The sequence below is a fragment of the Mobula birostris genome, chromosome 10, assembly GCF_030028105.1.
Source record: "Mobula birostris isolate sMobBir1 chromosome 10, sMobBir1.hap1, whole genome shotgun sequence".
NCBI lineage: Eukaryota > Metazoa > Chordata > Chondrichthyes > Myliobatiformes > Myliobatidae > Mobula > Mobula birostris.
Genome location: NC_092379.1, coordinates 2273765 through 2294058, shown reverse-complemented (window position 1 = coordinate 2294058; position 20294 = coordinate 2273765). Strand labels below are relative to the sequence as shown.

The following is a 20294-nucleotide window of genomic DNA, read 5'->3' as shown; positions in this document are numbered from 1 at the left end:
GAATTTTATCATTTGCAAAATTTGTTTTTCTGCACATTGGGTGTCTGATGATCTTTTTCACAGGTTCTATTAGAATTCTTTGTTTTGTGGCTGCCTGTAAGGAGATGAAGCTCAAGACTGTAAAAAGTACAAGTACTTGGATAATAAATGAACTTTGTACTTCCACCTTCTCCCCAACCAGTTCTGATGGCAGGTTCCCGACCTGGAGCATTAAATTTCCTCCTTCCACAGACCTGCAGAATGTTACCAGCATTTTGTGTTTTCATTTCAGATTTCCAGCACTTTCAGTTTTTAACACAAGCTAAGCCTGAGATAATGACACATCTGAACCTCTGAGTGCACCTGGTACTTAGCGACCAGCAAATATAAACTTTCAGAGATAGAAAAACAATGATCACATCTTAATAGAACATGGAGGATGGAATTATTAACAAACTCTTTACTTGCTCTGTTCAAAATGAAATTTCTTTCTAAATTTACAGTTGTGGCTACTTTATCACAAACCTCCTGTACCTAATAAAGTGGTCACTGAGTGTATGTTTGTGGTCTTCTGCTGCTGTAGCCCAGGGGTCCCCAACCTTTTTTGCACCACGAACCAATTTAATATTGACAATATTCTTGAAGACCGGCCGATTGGGGGGGGGGGGGGGTTCAAGTAGGGTTAAACTCACCTCAACATGTCTTTTACAGTTAGGGTTGTCAACTTTCTCACTCCCAAATAAGGGACAAAAGTAGCAGTCAAATCCCGGGATACTTTACCCCAAAGAGACAACCATGACCATGAAGCCTTGCGTGAGCACCTGTGTATGCATGTGATGTGCGCATGCGCGTACGTGCTGATTCCCCCTCCCCCACAAATCCGTTTTGCCTTCATCTTCCCAACTATACTGTATATACATTATTTCTACTTTATATAGGCTGTGTATTTATCATATCATTCCTGCTTTTACTATATGTTAGTGTTATTTATTTTCAGTTTTATGTTATTTGGTAGGTTATTTTTGGGGTCTGGGAACGCTCAAAAATTTTTCCCATATAAATTGATGGTAATTGCTTCTTCGCTTTACGCCATTTTGGCACGAAAGGTTTCATAGGAACGCTCTACCTTAGTGGGGGAAATACGGGACAAGGGCGGTCCCGTATGGGACAAACCAATTTAGCCCAAAATACGGGATGTCCCGGGAAATACGGGGCAGTCGGCAACCCTAGGTTCAAGTTCAACAGTGCGTGACAGGGAATGAGGAAAGGTGCAGCTGACTCGTATCGTTTCCTCGGGGCCCGGCAGCACGTGCTCTGCGGCCCGGTGGCTGGGGACCACTGCTGTAACCCACCCACATCAGGGTTCAATGTATTGTGTATTCAGAGATGCTCTTCTGCACACCACTCTTTTAACACAGTCACTTGAGCTACTGTCACCTTCCTCTCAGCTTGAACCAGTCTGGCCATTCTGCTCCGACCCCTCTCATTAACAAGGTGGTGTTTTCATCACAGACCTGCCACTGACTGGCTGTTTTTTTTTGTTTTTTGCACCATTCTCTGTAAGCCCTAGAAACTATTGTGCATGAAAATCCCAGACGATCAGCAGTTTTTGAGATAATCAAACCACCCCATCTGTCACCAAAAATTATTTTATTCAAATCAAATTTCTAACCAATTCTGATGTTTGGTCGGAACAACAACGGAACCTCCTGATCACGTCTGCATGCTTTCATGCGTTTTGTTGCTGCTACATGATTGGCTGATTAGATATCTGCATTAATAAGGTGCACGGGTGTACCTCAAAGTGACGACTAAGTGCATATTAGAAACTTTGATTTTAGGTCGTTGAGCTGTCACCAGCAATCTCGGACCTTTAGGAAGGATCTATGAAGGACAAAGAAAGATCTATCTTTACTGTCGCACAGATACAACCGTTATGGCTGGGAAACACTGCACTGGCCCCCCAGTCTCCCAAGAATGACAATGGACGACGTGGCTTAATATCTGTTTCAAAGCTGATGACCATCTATAAATGCCAGTAAACCCTTGGAATTTCCTAAGCAGGATTGTTGTGAAGAGTCCTCACTGAGCACAATCAAGATAGATTCTTTAAGATATTAAGGGATTAGTGCAGGAAGGTGGCAGTGAGGTAAAATTGTCAGCCATTATCTTGTTGGATACTGAAGCTAGCACAAGTGGCTGAAGGGCTCACTCCAGCTTCTAGTTCTTACGTTTTCCTGTGCGGACAGCTGGAATGAGTTGATGTGAACATATTGGTGCCAGGTTTTCATGAGTGCCCCCCACAGGTCAAATCTAACTAGTATCAAAAGCAAACTTTCTCACTAAAAATAAATAATGGTTAGATCAATGCATTTTTTTTTATAAATACAAGACATGTCACTAAATCTGTTTAAGACCTATAAGGTTCCCTGCATCAGAGGGTATTTTATATGTGCAGCAGTTCTGTTGCTAACAAGAGGAAAGTTAGGGTGGTGGTTGGCCACTGTGCTGGCGATGACACGAGACCTGTGCAGGAGAGTTTTTAAAACCCTAGAGTGCCAGGCTGCCAAATCCCTTTGCTTCTGCCGTGGCATTGTAAATGGAGCAGTGCAATATAGGCAGCCAGATATTGAGGTGACAGATCAAGTGGTTCAATTTAATATCAGATGTTTGCAGTAACCATCGTGAAATTCTTACTCTTTACAGATATCCACAAAACAAGAAAGCCCAAAGAATGATTGCCGGAAACATCGGAACCTCCAAGCCCTCCCTCCCCACCCACGCACAAGCAGCAGTCAAAGCATCGGCCCTCCCCCTCGTCCTCCCCTCCCTCAAAGAGTGGAGAAATGGCAGCCAGATGGGGCTTGCTCTCCAAAGAACAAACCCTGCAGCAGGAAATGAAACCAGAGCCAGAGAAAAGAAGATTAGTGGGGGTGGGGGGGGCGGGGAGCCGGGCAAACTCGGGACAAGACTCTTTGGGTCCAGACCTAATTAATTCTGTATTTCCGGACCCAGCACTGAGTGCCCTCAGGAAGGAGGATTACACTGATGGCAGGAAAATCTGTCAGGAAAGGGGTGGCTAATGCTGTTCAAACAGAGAGATAAACAGCACCCATGTAAATCCCCACCAATCTGCTGATTGGAGGAACTTAGCCCCTCATCTAATGCACAATTCAAGGGAGATCTCTACAAATAGGAGGAATATGTTTTTATTTTTATACCATTCAGTTTACTGAGTATTCTGGCAGCAATCTCCCACTCTTTTTTTAAAAAAGAAAATAACTTACAACTTAAAAATATTTTCCCGATAGATATTCTTACCAGTTGGGACTCGTGGGGTTTTCATGGATAAAACTTTAGCCCTTGCACCTGAGTTTGTAACTTCTGGAGTTTGAGCTGTTGCAATTAAGAAAGATAAATTATTGCTGGTATGACATTTGGGGGCAGGGGGTCACTTTATATTTACAGAAGGTTCTTTGCAAGAGGGAGATCATCAGTACTCAGTTGCATTCATACTAATGACAGGTCTGAGCTGTTGATTTTCAAATATACGGTTAAAATCAATCACATCAAATTCAAGTTTAATTAACATTCAACCATCCATAAACACAGCTGAATGAAACAGAATTCCTCTGGGATCAAGGTGCAAAACATACACAGCACACTCAAAACAGCGAGCGAAAAACACCAACCACACAAAAAAAAACACACACTCGCACACCTATATATATAGCCCAAGTCCTGCAAATTGATGATACAGTTCCCGATAGTGCGCAGACGCACGCAATCCAGCCTGTCTTTCCACCGATTGAGCACTGGAGAGCAGCACTGACAGCAAAGGCCAGTCCCCACACACACTCCCACCACCCAACAAGCATGAACACCACCTCCAGCGGAATTGGTTTGTATAATCCTAAACATTGGCAGTTGCACTTCATAAGGAATGAGCCATAATCAGAATTCATTATAATTAAACCATTCACACTTTGTTTCTCACCCCTCTCCTTCTCAAACCACATCATAGATTTTAAAATCTAACAGCAGGAGCTTACTACTTAAGACATTCGTCTTTAATGATGTTCAAAAGTATTTTTGTTAAATCCAACCTAAACAAGAATTCAGTGGCAATAATTTAGCTTCAATACCTAAAAGCGGATAGAAGGATTCTACCAATTAATTTTTCATCAGTGCCTGATAACATGCTATTCTTTCCCCCCACAAAACAGCATGACAGCTTCTGACAGCACTGATGAAAATAATTTCTCTGAATAACACAGTAGGTGGCTTGTATCAGGAAACTTTAAAGGGACTGCTATCTTGGTGCTATTTGGAAATACAGTGAAATAGTCATAGTCATACTTTATTGATCCCGGGGGAAGATGCTTTTCGTTACAGTTGCACCATAAATAATAAATAGTGATAGAACCATAATAGTTAAATAGTAATATGTAAATTATGAAATAAGGCCAGGACCAGCCTATTGGCTCAGGGTACCTGACCCTCCAAGAGAGGAGTTGTAAAGTTTGATGGCCACAGGCAGGAATGACTTCCTATGATGCTCTGTGCTGCATCTTGGTGGAATGAGTCTCTGGCTGAATGTACTCCTGTGCCCACCCAGTACATTATGTAGTGGATGGGAGACATTGTCCAAGATGGCATGTAACTTAGACAGCAAACAACAGGAATTCTGCAGATGCTGGAAATTCAAGCAACACACATCAAAGTTGCTGGTGAACGCAGCAGGCCAGGCAGCATCTGTAGGAAGAGGTGCAGTCGACGTTTCAGGCCGAGACCCTTCAGTTAGTCCTGACGAAGGGTCTTGGCCTGAAACGTCGACTGCACCTCTTCCTACAGATGCTGCCTGGCCTGCTGCGTTCACCAGCAACTTTGATGTGTGTAACTTAGACAGCATCCTCTTTTCAGACACCACCGTCAGAGAGTCTAGTTCCATCCCCACAACATCACTGGCCTTACGGATGAGTTTGTTGATTCTGTTGGTGTCTGCTACCCTCATCCTGCTGCCCCAGCACACAACAGCAAACATGATAGCACTGGCCACCACAGACTCATAGAACATCCTCAGCATCGTCTGGCAGATGTTAAAGGACCTCAGTCTCCTCAGGAAATAGAGACGGCTCTGACCCTTTTTGTAGACAGCCTCAGTGTTCTTTGACCAGTCCAGTTTATTGTCAATTTGTATTCCCAGGTATTTGTAATCCTCCACCATGTCCACACTGACCCCCTGGATGGAAACAGGGGTCACCGGTGCCTTAGCTCTCCTCAGGTCCACCACCAGCTCCTTAGTCTTTTTCACATTAAGCTGCAGATAATTCTGCTCACACCATGTGACAAGGTTTCCTATCGTAGCTCTGTACTCAGCCTCATCTCCCTTGCTGGTGCATCCAACTATGGCAGAGTCATTCGAAAACTTCTGAAGATGACAAGACTCTGTGCAGTAGTTGAAGTCCGAGGTGTAAATGGTGAAGAGAAAGGGAGACAAGACAGTCCCCTGTGGAGCCCCAATGCTGCTAATCACTCTGTCAAGAAAAGAAGTGTTCGTGATTGATGGGGGTAGAGGATTATAGTGAGGTTGGAAAATGGAGGTCAGAGTGGACCGTGGTGTTGTTCAATATGTAACAAAATGTCAGACAGCATTTTAGTTAGCACAGCCAAGGCAACAAGCATGGTGACAGATATCCACCATCTCTTTCTTTCCTTGGGGTTGGTGTGAAAAAAATGTTCACTTTAAGCCACCGGCTTCCAACAACCCCCTCCCTGGCAGCAGAATAATCTGTATCTTTCCAGGTACCCACCACTGGTGCAACAAGTGTTCCTGTTAGGACATCCCATGCCCCTCGTCGTCCAAAGCTAAAGCCTCTTCAAGTGGCAGCACAGCAAACACCATCTCAACCCAGAATGAGCCAAAGGGAAAACCAAATCTTTTAATGGGTTGCAAAAAGCTAACAGAGGGACATTTGAAGAGGCACATTAAACAGTCCTGAAGAAGCATCCCAGCCCGAAACATTGACTGTTTACTCTTTCCAAAGCATAAAGTCCTAACCTATTCAATCTTCCTTCATAACTTGCGTCCTCCACCCCGGCAACATCTTTGTTAATTTTCTCTGTACTCTTTCAACCTTGTTCACATCTTTCCTGTAGGAAGGTGACCAAAACTGCACACAATACTCCAAATTAGGCCTCACCAACATCTAATACAACATCCCATCTCCTGTACTCAATCATGAGGAATTCTGCAGATGCTGGAAATTCAAGCAACACACATCAAAGTTGCTGGTGAACACAGCAGGCCAGGCAGCATCTCTAGGAAGAGGTACAGTCAATGTTTCAGGTCAAGACTCTTCGTCAGGACTGGCGAAGGGTCTCAGCCTGAAACATCGACTGTACCTCTTCCTAGGAATGCTGCCTGGCCTGCTGCTTCACCAGCAACTTTGATGTGTGTTCCTGTACTCAATACACATTCTTCCACAGGAAATCACAGCAAAACTATATTTCCAGGATGTGCATGTGTCATTAGATCACAACAAGTTTAATTGTCACTGAACCATACACGAATACCCATGAATACAACCAAACCAAACAGCGTTACTCTGGGGCCGTGATGCTAACTACTTTGTTTTTCTGGGAATCTGTGAGATTTTAAACTAAGTAGGACGGTAGCAGAGCAGACAAAAATGCATACTGACCCCAGTTTGTATATTAGAACATACCTGAATGTAAAAAAAATCACAAAATTCAACAATGATAATGGCAAGGTAGGCCATTCAGCCCTTTGAATCCCTGCCAGCTCTTAGCGTGAACAATATTGTTGTCAACTCTCTGCTGAGTTTTAAAACATTGATTCAAAACCACAACTGAATTTGTCTCTGCTGACCTGTTTGGCTAATCATTGCTAAAAGATTTTGTCTTATGCTAATCACTATGAATCCGGTGTCCTGTGGCTCTCTGCCACCTACAGGAGTAGCTGCTTTTCTGCCTGCATCACTTGTAATTCTGAGTATCTCAATTACAAATCTTGTCAACCATGGTTCCGGGGCCAACATAACATTTCCACAACTTGCTAACCTTTACTGATCCGTATGCCTTTTGAACGTGGGAGGAAACTGGAGCACTCGGAGAATACTGACATAGTCATGGGAAGAATTACAAACTCCTTAGAGACAGCGACAGGAATTGAACTTCGATCGCTGGTACTATATATATAGCTAGCTAGGGTGCCCAAGACGTTTGCACAGTGCCGTAGTAATTTTATGTATTGCACTATATAGCTGCCACAAAAAAAAACAAATTTCATGACATTTATGTGAGTGATGATAAATCTGATTCTGATCTGGGTCTCTATTGTGGACTGAGAGTGGGAAGGGGACAGGGAGAGGGGAATCATGGTTGGGAAAAGAGGAAGGGAGAGGGGAGGGAGCAGGAAGCACCAGAGAGACATTCTGTAATGATTAATAAACCAATTGTTTGGAATCAAATGACCTTGCCTGGTGTCTCAGGGCTGGGTGTGTTTGCACCCGCCCTTGGCATTGCCACCTGTCCCACACCCCTCCCGCGGCACTCCACCCTCACCATTCACAACATCCTTTGTTCCCGACAGATTTACAAACTTGTTCTCTGCTCGACTTTAACAAACATAGTTCTGTGCAAAGGTCTTAGGCACTTTAGCTATACAAATGTGCCTAAGACATTTGTGCAGTACTGTACCTGCAAGATCCCCAAGTCAACACCATCACTATTTGGGAATATACTACCTTTGCTTCAAGACGCTGGCTCAAAATCGAGATGTCTGTATGCATCGGCGCTCTGGGAGTATCAGAATCAGGTTTAATAGCACCAGCATACGTCGTCAAATTTGTTAACTGTGGCAGCAATACACGACGAGAGAAAAACATAGAAACATAGAAAATAGGTGCAGGAGTAGGCCATTCGGCCCTTCGAGCCTGCACCGCCATTCAGTATGATCATGGCTGATCATCCAACTCAGAACCCTGTACCAGCCTTCCCCCCATACCCCCTGATCCCTTTAGCCACAAGGGCCATATCTAACTCCCTCTTAAATATAGCCAATGAACTGGCCTCAACTGTTTCCTGAGGCAGAGAATTCCACAGATTCACCACTCTCTGTGTGAAGAAGCTTTTCCCTAATCTCGGTCCTAAAAGGCTTCCCCTTTATCCTCAATCTGTGACCCCTCATTCTGGACTTCCTCAACATTGGGAACAATCTTCCTGCATCTAGCCTGTCCAATCCCTTTAGGATTTTATATGTTTCTATAAGATCCCCCCTCAATCTTCTAAATTCCAACGAGTATAAGCCTAGTCGATCCAGTCTTTCATCGTGTGAAAGTCCTGCCATCCCAGGAATCAATCTGGTGAACCTTCTTTGTATTCCCTCTATGGCAAGGATGTCTTTCCTCAGATTAGGGGACCAAAACTGCACACAACACTCCAGGTGTGGTCTCACCAAGGCCTTGTACAACTGCAGTAGTACCTCCCTGCTCCTGTACTCGAATCCTCTTGCTATGAATGCCAGCATACCATTTGCCTTTTTCACCGCCTGTTGTACCTGCATGCCCACTTTCAATGACTGGTGTATAATGACACCCAGGTCTCGTTGCACCTCCCCTTTTCCTAATCGGCCACCATTCAGATAATAATCTGTTTTTCTGTTTTTGCCACCAAAGTGGATAACCTCACATTTATCCACATTAAATTGCATCTGCCATAAATTTGCCCACTCACCTAACCTATCCAGGTCACCCTGCATCCTCTTAGCATCCTCCTCACAGCTAACACTGCCGCCCAACTTCATGTCATCCGCAAACTTGGAGATGCTGCATTTAATTCCCTCATCTAAGTCATTAATATATATTGTAAACAACTGGGGTCCCAGCACTGAGCCTTGCGGTACCCCACTAGTCACTGCCTGCCATTCTGAAAAGGTCCCGTTTATTCCCAATCTTTCTTCCTGTCTGCCAACCAATTCTCTATCCACATCAATACCTTACCCCCAATACCGTGTGCTTTAAGTTTGCACACTAATCTCCTGTGTGAGATCTTGTCAAAAGCCTTTTGAAGATCCAAATATATCACATCCACTGGTTCTCCCCTATCCACTCTACTAGTTACATCCTCAAAAAATTCTATGAGATTCGTCAGACATGATTTTGCTTTCACTGAAACACTGAATTACATTAAGTATATGTATATTGAATAGTTACATTAAATAAATAGTGCAAAAACAGAAATTAAAAAAGTAGTGAAGTAGTGTTCATGGGTTCATTCTGACATAGATTCAGAAATTGGATGGCAGAGGGGAAGAAGCTGTTCCTGAATCATTCAGTGTGTGCCTTCAGGCTCCTGTACCTCCTCCCTGATGGTAGCAATGAGAATAGGGCATGTCCTGGGTGGTGAGGACCCTTAATTATGGACACTGCCTTTTTGAGGCATCACTCCTTGAAGATGTCCTGGGTACTACAGAGCCTGGTACCCATGATGGAGCCGATTAATTTTACAACACTCTGCAGCTTACTTCACACCAGTAGACCCCTCGCCCACACCAGATGGTGAAGCAGTCAATTAGAATACTCTCCACAGTACGTCTGTAGAAATTTGGGAGTGTTTCAAGTTCAAGCTTAAAGTACATTTATTATCAAAGAATGTATAAATTATACAACCTTGAGATTTGCTTGCTCTCAGGTGGCCACAAAGCAAGAAACCTGAAAGAACCAAATTAAAAAAATAAAAAGACCAACACTTGATGCGCAAGAGAGGGAAGATAATATAAAACATGCAAATAACTAAAGCAAACAACAACATTCTGAATGGAATTAAGTCCTCAGAGCTGAACCTGGAGTAGGCCCAATGCCTTGCTAATCAGTTCATCATATTAGCAGCAACAGAGCACAACAACCAGGGCAGTCTTCATAGCCTCAGCGCTATAGAAAGAGGAGGACCATCACGGAGAACAAGCGAAATTGGCTCGTGCCCGGATCCTGACACTCTGTCTTTTCAGTCTATCTGGACCGATGTTTAAATTCACCAAACAACGGAACAGCAAAAGGCTCCAGCACCCTGGAGAGGGGAGTGAAGATCGCAGAGTGAGGAAAATTGGCTCTCACCTGTGATCTGAGCCCGCGTTTAAATTGACTAATCAGCAAATCATGCCTTGCACTGGGACCTGGCTACTGCCAAGTGCATGGGGCCTAGACCATGCCACCCAGTGATTCGCTGTGGGCCATCCAGCCCATAGTGCACACCAAATCTCCTCAGACTCTAATGAAATAGAGCCACTGTTGTGCCTTCTTTGTAACTGCATTGTGTCCAGGTTAGGTCCTTAGAGACATTGACGCCCAGGAGCCTGAAATTGTTCACTCTCTCCACTTCAGATTCCTCTATGAGGACGGGTGTGTGTCCCCTCATCTTACCCTTCCTGAAGTCCACAATCAGTTCCTTGGTCTTACTGACGTAGAGTACAAAGTTGCTGCAGTGACACCACTCAACCAGCCGGTCTTTCTCACTCCTGAACACCATCTGAAATTCTGCCAACAATGGTTGTATCTTCAGCAAATTTCAGATGGCATTTGAACTGTGCCTAAAGAACAAGGCTACAATTCCTTAAAGTTATGATTTGTAACTACTGAGTGAGATTGAGAGGATCAATAACTGCCAACCTTATTACTTTCTGGAAATAAGAATATTAAGAACATTGGAAATGAAGCAATGACATTTGGTCTATATTGGTCACAATCTAAGCACAATGGCTCATTTAAATAGACTGTGTACATACATCTACTGATGCTTCTGGACACATCTTCAGTGATGTTCCTGGAATCATCGGGTGTTTCGGGTCTTTCAACATCATACACCCTCCTCCAGGTGACCCAGCCGGGGCTGATCAGACCCCAGCTTGTGTCCAGATGGCTAGCTACTTATGACTCCATGGCTCCCCTCTTTTGAGCCACAGCCATCTTGAGGCCCTCTCTGCTGGATCGGTGGCACTGCTGATGGCTCTCCTCTTCCTCTCTCCCTCGATGCCCAAAATGCTGAAGGCTAACTAAGGAATGGGCTGCGAATCCCCTACAACCAACCTCCACCGGGAGACACCTCGCTCTCCATCCAGCCTGCTGACAGTTGCTGACCAGTCCTGCGTACTTGGAGAGCTTCCTTTCAAAGGCCTCTTCCAAGCTATCTTCCCATGGGACTGTCAGCTCCAGCAGCACCACTTGCTTAGTAGACTCAGACACTAGGACAATGTCTGGTCACAGGGTGGTGGCTGCGATATGGTTGGGGAACTTCAGCCGCTGTTCGAGGTCCACCAACAGCTGCCATAGTTAATTTGAATATTTGAAGAGCTGTACTACCATCATGTTACAGTAGGTGGCACTATTGAGTTATTACAGTGATTATTTCTCCAGAGAAAATGTGGTATTGCATACATTATCAGATTTGACAAAGACATGATGCTTCTCTGAAAATTGAAGTCTTTAAAATTAGTCAAGACTCTTAACCAGACAAGTCTATATATACATTTTCAGTTATTTCAAGGAAAGTGAAAGGGCATATTCTGGATTTACAGTATATAACAAATACTAATTTCAACAGCAGCCTGTCTTCAGACCTGAACATGGAGTGCAGATCGAAATTAAAAATGCAGCTTTCAACAATGATCTTCCTGAGCTGTTTTTTGGGGTTGATTGCAAACAAAGAAATACTCCACCTGACCTCAGATCCCTGCATACAGTGACATGCAAAAGTTTGGGCACCTCTGGTCAAAATTTCTGTTACTGTGAATAGCTAAGGGAGTAAAAGATGACCTGATTTCCAAAAGGCATAAAGTTAAAGATGACACATTTCTTTAATATTTGAAGATTACTTTTTTATTTCCATCTTTTACAGTTTCAAAATAACAAAAAATGAAAAGGGCCTGAAGCAAAAGTTTGGGCACCTTGCATGGTCAGTACTTAGAAAAACCCCCTTTGGCAAGTATCACAGCTTGTAACGCTTTCTGTAGCCAGTTACGAGTCTTTCAATTGTTGTTTGGGGGATTTTCACCCATTCTTCCTTACAAAAGGCTTCTAGTTCTGTGAGGTTCTTGGGCCGTCTTGCACGCTCTGCTCTTTTAAGGTCTATCCACAGATTTTCGATAATGTTTAGGTCGGGGGACTGTGAGGGCCATGGCAAAACCTTCAGCTTGCGCCTCTTGAGGTAGTTCATTGTGGATTTTGAGGTGTGTTTAGGATCATTTTCCTGTTGTAGAAGCCATCCTCTTTTCATCTTCTGCTTTTTTAGAGACGGTGTGATGTTTGCTTCCAGAATTTGCTGGTATTTCGGTGAATTCATTCTTCCCTCTACCAGTGAAATGTTCCCCGTGCCACTGGCTGCAACACAAGCCCAAAGCATGATTAATCCACTCCCGTGCTTAATAATTCGAGAGGTGTTCTTTTCATGAAATTCTGCACCTTTTTCTCTCCGAACATACCTTTGCTCATTGCGGTCAAAAAGTTCTATTTTAACTTCATCAGTCCACAGGACTTGTTTCCAAAATGCATCAGGCTTGTTTAGATGTTCCTATGCAAACTTCTGACACTGAATTTTGTGATGAGGACGCAGGAAAGGTTTTCTTCTGATGACTCTTCCATGAAGGTCATATTTGTGCAGGTGTTGCTGCACAGTAGAACAGTGCACTACCACTCCAGAGTCTGCTAAATCTTCCTCAAGGTCCTTTGCAGTCAAACAGGGATTTTGATTTGCCTTTCTAGCAATCCTACGAGCAGATCTCTCGGAAAGTTTTCTTGGTCTTCCAGACCTTAACTTGACCTCCACCGTTCCTGTTAACAGCCATTTCTTAATTACATTACGAACTGAGGAAACGGCTACCTGAAAACACTTTGCTATCTTCTTATAGCCTTCTCCTGCTTTGTGGGCATCATTTATTTAAATTTTCAGAGTGCTAGGCAGCTGCTTAGAGGAGCCCATGGCTGCTGATTGTTGGGACAAGGCTTGAGGAGTCAAGGTATTTATAAAGCTTTGAAGTTTGCATCACCTGGCCTTTCCTAACGATGACTGTGAACAAGCCATCGCCCTAACAAGCTAATTAAGGTCTGAGACCTTGGTAAAAGTTATCTGAGCGCTCAAATCTCTTGGGGTGCCCAAGCTTTTGTATGCCACTGTACGCATGAACACAACCCCAGAGTCAGTGGGAATTAACATTTAATGTCTGGAGTGTGGGGGTGAAGGTGAGGGGTTTGAAAATTACATATAATTCAAAGGAAGCTTTATAGATACATTGCAACAAGAGAATTGTCCTGTTACCTTTCATTATTAGCATATAAAAATGTCATTTAACATTGGGTCAGACAGGCCTCTTCTTCCAAGTGTCTCGAATATGATGCCCGCTACACATTTTGGTAAATAAATATTGTATATGCACCAGCTTCAGTTTCTCCGGTGCCTTTGTTCATGGTCACAACAGAAAGTATATGGTGATAGAAATTTCTAAGGTAACAAAAATAAGGAGAACTTAAAAGTGAAGGCAATCAGACCAGACAGCTTCATGAACGGAAAATAAGAAAGGGTCAAATGACCTCAACTGAAACGTTAAGCCAGCTTTCACTTGTTCGTCATATGCCCTGTCATATGACGTGGGTGATCATGGCCTTTCCATGACCATTGCCTTCTTCTGGGCAGTATCCTTACAAGGCGGTCGATCCCAGCCATTATCAATACTCTTCAGAGATTGTCTGCCTGGTGTCAGTGGTAGCATAACCAGAACTTGTGATCTTCACTGGCTGCTCATACGACCATCCACCACCTGCTCCCGTGGGTTCACGTGACCCCAAGCAGGGGGGCTAAGCAGGTACTACACCTTGTCCAAGGATTACTTGCAGGATAGCAGAGGGACAGAACACCTTGCACCTCCTTTGGTAGAGACATATCTCCACCCCACCACCCATTAATGTTCTTGATCGCAGAATGTTGATTTGCTGTTGTCTAACTCTTTCCCCTCTATTTTTCAAACCTTACTAGAATATATATTTGTCCCAGTTATGATAAAGTCTTTCCCAAAAATATCAACCAGTCCTTTATTGGAGGAATTATTGTTTCTACTGTCTTCATTCACTCCTATAGAAAAGCAGACTTTTGAGATGCTGACTAACACATCATTACCATGGATTACTTCCAATTTCTAACATCTTCATTTCTTTACTCCCTATTCCACAAAGGAAATGATAAGCTGTTATAATGACAAGAACTAAGTAACAGTGCACTAGTCCTTCAGACATTTCACAAAACCACTTCTTTCACGTTTTCTTTTTCTTTCAAATATGGTTCTGCTACTGATGAAGCTTATGATATCAAAGTAACACACACTATGTACCGCATACAGGAGCCCCTCAGGGCTGTGTACTGAGTCCCCGCCTTTACTCCCCGTATACCCATGACTATATCGCCAGCCACAGCTCCAATCTGCTAATTAAATTTGCTGACGACACTACACTGATTGGCCTTATCTCAAACAATAACAAGGTGGCCTACAGGGAAGTAGTCATCTCTCTGACACAGTGGTGTCAAGAAAACAACCTCTCCCTCAATGTTGCAAAGAAAAAGGAGCTGGTTGTGGATTACAGGAGGAATGGAGACGGGCTAACCCCTATTGACATCAATGGATCTGGGGCTGAGAAGGTAAACAGCTTCAAGTTCCTCAGCATCCACATCACCAAGGACCTGACATGGTCCGTACATACCAGCTGTGTGGTGAAAAAGGCACAACAGCGCCTCTTTCACCTCTTACGTTTAAAGAAGTTTGGTATGGGCCCCCAGACCCTAAGAACTTTCTACATGGGCAAAATTGAGAGCATCCTGACTGGCTGCATTACTGCCTGGTATGGGAACTGTACCTCCCTCAATCGCAGGATTCTGCAGAGAGCGGTGCGTACAGCCTAGCGCATCTGTAGTTGTGAACTTCCCATGATTCAGGACATTTACAAAGACAGGTCTGTAAAAAGGGCTCGTAGGATCATTGAGGACCAAGCTATCCCAATCACAAACTGCTCCAGCTGCTACTAACCGGGAAGCAGTACCGCAGCATAAAAGCCAGGACCAACAGGCTCTGGGACAACTTCTTCCACCAGGCCATCAGACTGATGAACTCATGCTGACTTGAGTGTACTCTATATTACATTGACTGTTCTATTTATTATTATTATAAATTACTATGATTGCACATTGCACATTTAGATGAAGACATAATGTAACGATTTTTTACTCATGTATGTGGAAAAGGTAAGAAATAAAGTCAATTCAATATTAAACTGACAATTTAACTTCTATAATACTCGAGTACTGCACCCAACTTTGGGAACCATACTGTAGAAAGGATATAAAGACTTGGAGGAAGTATTGACCAGCTGTAACAGTGCTCGAGTTGAGGGATTTAAATTACATGGAGAGACAAGAGAAGCTAATATGATCAATGGGAAATCTGATGGAAGTGTTCAATATTATGGTGGCATGCGTAAATAGAAAAAAAAACTTGTCTGAAATGACACAGTGGCAAGTAGCAAGCAGACAGGTTTAAAGTAACTGGAAGAGCCCGGGTGAGATGAGGTTTAAAACATAGGAGATGCAATTTTGAATAGATGGGAAAGAACATTAAAAACAATAACTTTTTCTGGGGCTATTGAATCAATACTTGAAAAAGAAAGCACTTTCAGCAACATGGGAAGAGTAGTGGAACTAATGAATTAAGTCATGAGCAAACACAGGGAAGATGGACCAGCCTTTCCTTGCACTGCATGCCTTTATGAAACTCGTGGCAGCTTTAGAGAGGTCTCAGAGAATTGTGTTGGTGAATACTTTATGACTGGATATTATAGTAATCCAATTAAGCCAATGTTACAGATTTATGCTCCAAAATAATTAACTGAATTGCAGAACATTGCAGGTAATTGCTAACTTACCATGCCTTTTGACCCCTATTTCACCTGAATCGCAACACAAATTTGGCATTGGTAATACAAACGTTTGTAGAATTAAACTGCACTGAATTTTTAAACTTATACAAATACACGTATATATCTTGGTTTAGTTGCACCTATGAAATAATCAGACTCACCACCACCGACAATAAAACTGCACTAATCAAACATTTCATTACTTTGAAATCAAAAAAGATAAACTTGGGAACTTTTCTCCACTTGTATTATCAGAAGTAACAAGCCTGGGTATTATCCTTGATTCAGATTTTAATTTTAATTCCACAAAGCAGTATTTCTACACTTAAGAAATAATGCAGTTATGCCTGTTTCTGTCACATGATGATGCTGAGAAACTAATTTACACATTAATACTGAATAGACTAGGTCACTGCAATGCACTTTTTTTTTTACTGACTATCCAAAGCAATCTATTGGCAAACTTCAAGTCACCCAGGACACCACTCCCGCTAAACTTAGCGAGGATCAGATCTCCCATAAACTGGCTGAGATCTCGGATCCCGTGTTCCAATAGACTGGCTGAGATCTTGGATCCCGTGTTCCCATAAACTGGCTGAGATCCCAGATTCCGGATCCCATAAACTGGCTGAGATCTTGGATCCCGTGTTCCCATAAACTGGCTGAGATCTCGGATCCCGTGTTCCCATAAACTGGCTGAGATCTTGGATCCCGTGTTCCCATAAACTGGCTGAGATCCTGGATCCCATAAACTGGCTGAGATCCCGGATCCCATGTTCCCATAAACTGGCTGAGGTCCCGTGTTCCCATAAGCTGACTGAGATCTTGGATCCCGTGTTCCCATAAACAGGCTGAGATCCCGGATCCCATAAACTGGCTGAGATCCCGGATCCCGTGTTCCCATAAACTGGCTGAGATCCCATGCTCCTACAAACTGGCTGAGATCCTAGATCCCGTGTTCCCATAAGCTGGCTGAGATCTTGGATCCCGTGTTCCCATAAACTAGCTGAGGTCCCATGTTCCCATAAACTGGCTCAGATCCTGTGTTCCCATAAACTGGCTGAGATCCCGGATCCCAGATCCCAAAAACTGGCTGAGGTCCCGTGTTACCATAAACTAGCTGAGATCCCGGACCCCGTGTTCCCATAAACTGGCTGAGATCTCGGATCCCGTGTTCCCATAAGCTGGTTGAGATCCCATGCTCCCATAAACTGGCTGAGATCCCAGATCCTGTGTTCCCATAAACTGGCTGAAGTCCCGTATTCCCATAAACTGGCTGAGATCCCGTGTTTCCATGTTCCCATAAACTGGCTGAGATCCCGGATCCCAAAAACTGGCTGAGGTCCCATGTTCCCATAAACTCGCTGAGGTCCCGTGTTCCCTAAAACTGGCTGAGACCCCGGATCCCGTGTTCCCATAAACTGGCTGAGATCCCGGATTGCGTTTTCCCATAAATTGGCTGAGATCCTGGAGCCTGTGTTCTCATAAACTGGCTGAGATCCCAGATCCCATAAACTGGCTGAGATCCCGGATCCCATAAACCGGCTGAGGTCCCGTGTTCCCATAAACTGGCTGGGATCCTGGATCAGATATTATTAATTTTTTTATTTACTCAGAGATACAACATGGAACGGGCCCTTCTGATCCTATGAGCCGAGCTTCCAGGACCCCCGATTAACCCTAATCCAATCACAGGACAATTCACCTATAAGTAATGTACGTCCTTGGACAATGGGAGAGAACTAGAGCAGCTGGGGAAAACTGGGATACAGGCTCCTTACAGAGAACGTTGGGATTGGACTCAGAACTCCGATGCCTCGAGCTGTAATACCGTGGCGCCCCAACATACTTCTAATTTGCTGACTTTAGGTGTTTACTTGGCAACATGTAAAATAAGCAAATTAAAATTATATTGAGGGTATTGATAAGTTTTATCTTCAATAATCTAGGAAATTTTCCAGCCTGCCACCAAAGTCACCAGATCACCGCTGTAGCAAGAAGGGATCAGCTTCATTTGCCTGCATTGTCCAGTACAAGTAGCTTCAGTACCAAATCCGAAAAGCTCACCACCATTGCCAGCGGCACTATGCATTGTAAAGGAAAATATTCCAGGTACTGCAAATCAGACAGTATGGACAATGCTGGAAATAGAAACAGGAGAAGTTCTGCAGACGCTGGAAATCCAGAACAACACACACAAAATGCTGCAGGAGCTCAGGAGGTCAGGCAGCGTCTACAGAAAAGAGCAAACAGTGGACGTTTTGCGCTGAAACCCTGCATCAGGACTGGAAAGGAAAGAGGAAGAATAAAAAGATGGGGGGGTGGGGAGGAAGCTAGCTGGAAGGTGATAGGTGAAGGGGAAAATGCCAGAATAAAATGATGGGGAAGAGGAGGAGGTGGTTAACTAGAAGATGATAAGTGGGGGGGGGGGGGGGAAGATGCCTGGATAAAAAGGTGGGGGGGAGGGCAGAATAGAGATCCATCAGGTCAGAGCAGCAATAGAAGCAGCAGCTGCCTGTTTCTCTCTCCACACATTTTGACCAACACTGAGTGTTTCTAGCATTATCTTGGTGCATTATGTTACGTGCTGCAGCAACTCTCTTGAATTTTCCCGTAAGTGCACAACCTGCAGTGTCTATAGGCTCAAATATCGCAGGTGTACAGGAGTACTGACATCTAGATCCTTTCTGCTGCTTCACTTACGGTACTAAACTGGACATCGATTTTGTTCCTTCATCATTGCTGGGTCAAATGTTTAAAGCACAGCAGTACTTTCACCGTACCGACTGTGGTGATACAGGGTAACAGCCCTCAACATCTTCAAAACAGTAATCGACCATCAGCCTTGCTTGCATGCAGAAAATTTTTAATGATTTTGGGAAGAAATTTCTTTGTACCTGAAAATCACTTAACATGCTGATTTTTTTTCTCTCTGTGGATGGGTTAAATATGCACTTCCATTGAACAAAATACTGGCTTCAGTCAAATTATTTCGACTGGACATAAATCCTGCCTCCTCACATCATTGATTCTATTGTGTTCCTTCTATTTGCTGTGAATAACCACAGGAAAATGAATCTCAGGGCTGTATATGGCAACACATATGTACTTGATAAAGTTTAAGGGAATGGGGGATTCTCAAGACTCCTGTAAACAATGGATTCAGAACTGACTATGTCTGTGACTGCAGTGTGTTTGAATAATGTCTCACAGCTGCTTTCTTTGGAGCAAGATAAGGGTTAAAGTTCGCTCAGATCCACACAAGATGTCTCTGGGCTTTTCATACCTTTTGATTTTGACAAAAAAGCATACCTGATGGAAATTAGACAGAACATTCCTTTCTTAATTAAAGCACAAATTTGATGGATGTTCTTATCTTTGTAATTAAGTTGTGGCTCCAGCAAACCAGGTAGGACATTCCTTTCTTTAATTAAGGTGCCTGGAGTGTCTAACAAATTGATTGTACTTTTGTATCAATAGTCCATTGACTTGACCGGAATAGTAACCAAGCTGATTGTTCTCTGTATCAATAGTCCATTGACTTGACCCAAATAGTTACCAAACTGATTGTTCTCTGTATCAACAGTCCATTGACTTGACCGGAATGGTTATCAAACTGATTGTTCTTTATAACTTTGGCCTTATAACTTCTGACAGTTCTGACATCGGGCAGTGAACTTGTAGAACGGCCGGGGAGATGAGAAAGGGTCTCTCCCTGATGTCGGGTCCAAGTTCACTCGCCGGCTGAGCTCGAAGAAATAAACGGCTTAAAAGATAAGTAGCAATCTTTTTGTGTTGTCGTTATTTGATCCAGCAAAGTTACGTTTACATACTTAGATAATAAATTTACTTTGAACTTTGATGTGAGGGCTGGTCTCAGATTAATGGATCTTTATATGATCACTAACTGTGTGCCTCCTATATCTGATAAAGTGGCCACTGAGTGCATGTTTGTGGTGTTCTGCTGCTGTAACCCACCAAAGTGTGATGTGTTGCGTATGCAAAGATGCTCTTCTGCACACCGCTGTTGTAACACATGGTTATCTGAGTTCCTGTCAGTTTGAACCAGTCTGGCCATTCTCCTCTGACCTCTCTCATGAACAAGGCATTTTTGCTCTCAGAACTGCTGCTCACTGGATGTTTTCTATTTCTCACACCACTTTCCAGAGCAGGGGTTCCAAACGTTTTTTACATCATAAACACCTCCCATTAACTGAGGGGTCAGTGGACCCCGGATTGGGAGCCCCTGCTCTAGTGACTGTTGGATGCAAAAATCCCAGAAGACCAGCAGTTTCTGAGATATTCCACCCCATCTGGAACCAACAATCATTCCACAGTCAAAGT

The 20294-nt window shown here is 43.5% G+C and overlaps 1 protein-coding gene across 3 annotated transcripts in view; it reads right to left on the bottom strand.

The window, feature by feature from the left end:
* adad2 (adenosine deaminase domain containing 2) overlaps positions 1-20294 on the bottom strand; it is an 82186-nt gene that overhangs the window by 39640 nt on the left and 22252 nt on the right. For 2 of the 3 annotated variants that reach the window (XM_072269806.1, XM_072269808.1), the window contains exon 2: positions 3301-3375. The exons of the other annotated variant lie outside the window; for it this stretch is intronic. In XM_072269806.1, coding sequence (XP_072125907.1) covers positions 3301-3375 — 75 coding nt within the window. The remainder of the gene's footprint in view (positions 1-3300; positions 3376-20294) is intronic. 3 annotated transcript variants of the gene reach the window in all.